General features: G+C 54.3%; 1 protein-coding gene across 1 annotated transcript in view; it reads right to left on the minus strand.

Moving 5' to 3' along the window:
- The window catches only part of HECTD4 (HECT domain E3 ubiquitin protein ligase 4), a 112,988-nt gene that overhangs the window by 52,267 nt on the left and 59,589 nt on the right, over nucleotides 1-1,132 (minus strand). The window contains exons 33-34 of the mRNA XM_045296692.1: nucleotides 859-920; nucleotides 443-596 (exon numbers count right to left, since the gene is read on the minus strand). Coding sequence (XP_045152627.1) covers nucleotides 443-596; nucleotides 859-920 — 216 coding nt within the window. The remainder of the gene's footprint in view (nucleotides 1-442; nucleotides 597-858; nucleotides 921-1,132) is intronic.

The raw sequence follows: 1,132 nt of genomic DNA on the forward strand, positions 1-1,132 counted from the left end.
GCCGAACACGAGTCAGTTCATCTTGCTGTGAGGAGCCCTGGCGGTGGAGAGGTTACGTGTGGGGCTGCTAACTGCAAAGCCAGCAGTTCAAGACCCCCAGCTGCTCTGTGGGAGAAAGGCGGCTTTCTACTCCCATCCAGAGTCACTTCTTGGAAACTCACCCGGGTAGTTCTGCCCTGTCCTAATCGGGTCGCTGTGAGCTGGCAGCGACTTGATGGCAGTGGGTTTACTTGGTCTTATGAGGGACATGCACTTTGGTTATTGAGTGCAAGCCTCGTCACTGTGGCCAGAGACGTATTCCAGGAAATGATATTTTATGAGAAGCCAAACATCCCTTCCATTTTGTACCTGAAGTAGTTGCTTGGCTACATTTATTCGTTTGAATTTCTCTTGAGGTCGGAGTGTGCGTCACGCACGCACGCACGGGGCAGGGCCGGCATACCTGGAGAGGTCATTGAGAAGGCTGAGGACATCCTGGAGGGCGTCGTTCCCCGCAGCCTGGTTGCCGCAGCACTCGGTGGCTCGGGCAAGGTGGTTGGTGAGCAGGCTGGACACCTGGCGAGCCAGCCCCGAGTGCACAGCCTCTGTGGGGCCGCCTTTGGGGCCAGCGAGAAGAGCTCGGTGAAGAACAGCTGTCTTAAAGCCTCGCCCCACCCGTGCCTCTGTGGTTTTGCTCAGTTTCATTAATCATCCACTTAGCGGCTCCTCATTCGAGACAATCTACACGTAAAGGTGATCGCTGCTTAGCTTACGGCGTGCTTCTTTAACCCAGAATCCAACTACGCTGTGTGTTGCCAAGGACATACCCTGCATGCGACAACCCTGTGACTGCTGAGGAAAACACCCTGAATTTTTTACCTCCTAGCCTGTGTCTTCTCAACCACAGCAACAGGCCCCTCTCCAGATCTTTCTGGGGAGCCCTTGTGGTGGAGAGGTTAGGCATGGGGTGGCAAAGGCCCAACTGTTTGCAAGCACCAGCCGTTCCTCAGGAGACAGGCAGGGCTTTCTACTCTCCGAAATAATTCCAGTCTCAGGAACCCACAGGGGCCGCTCTGCCCTGTCCCTCCTAGGGATCCCAGGAGCTGGCAGTTGAGGCTTAAAATATATATTTTTAAAACCATCTTTCTATTTC

Source organism: Echinops telfairi, unplaced genomic scaffold, assembly GCF_000313985.2.
Source record: "Echinops telfairi isolate 266 unplaced genomic scaffold, ASM31398v2 ScPeMD7_7412;HRSCAF=8450, whole genome shotgun sequence".
Classification (NCBI taxonomy): Eukaryota; Metazoa; Chordata; class Mammalia; order Afrosoricida; family Tenrecidae; genus Echinops; species Echinops telfairi.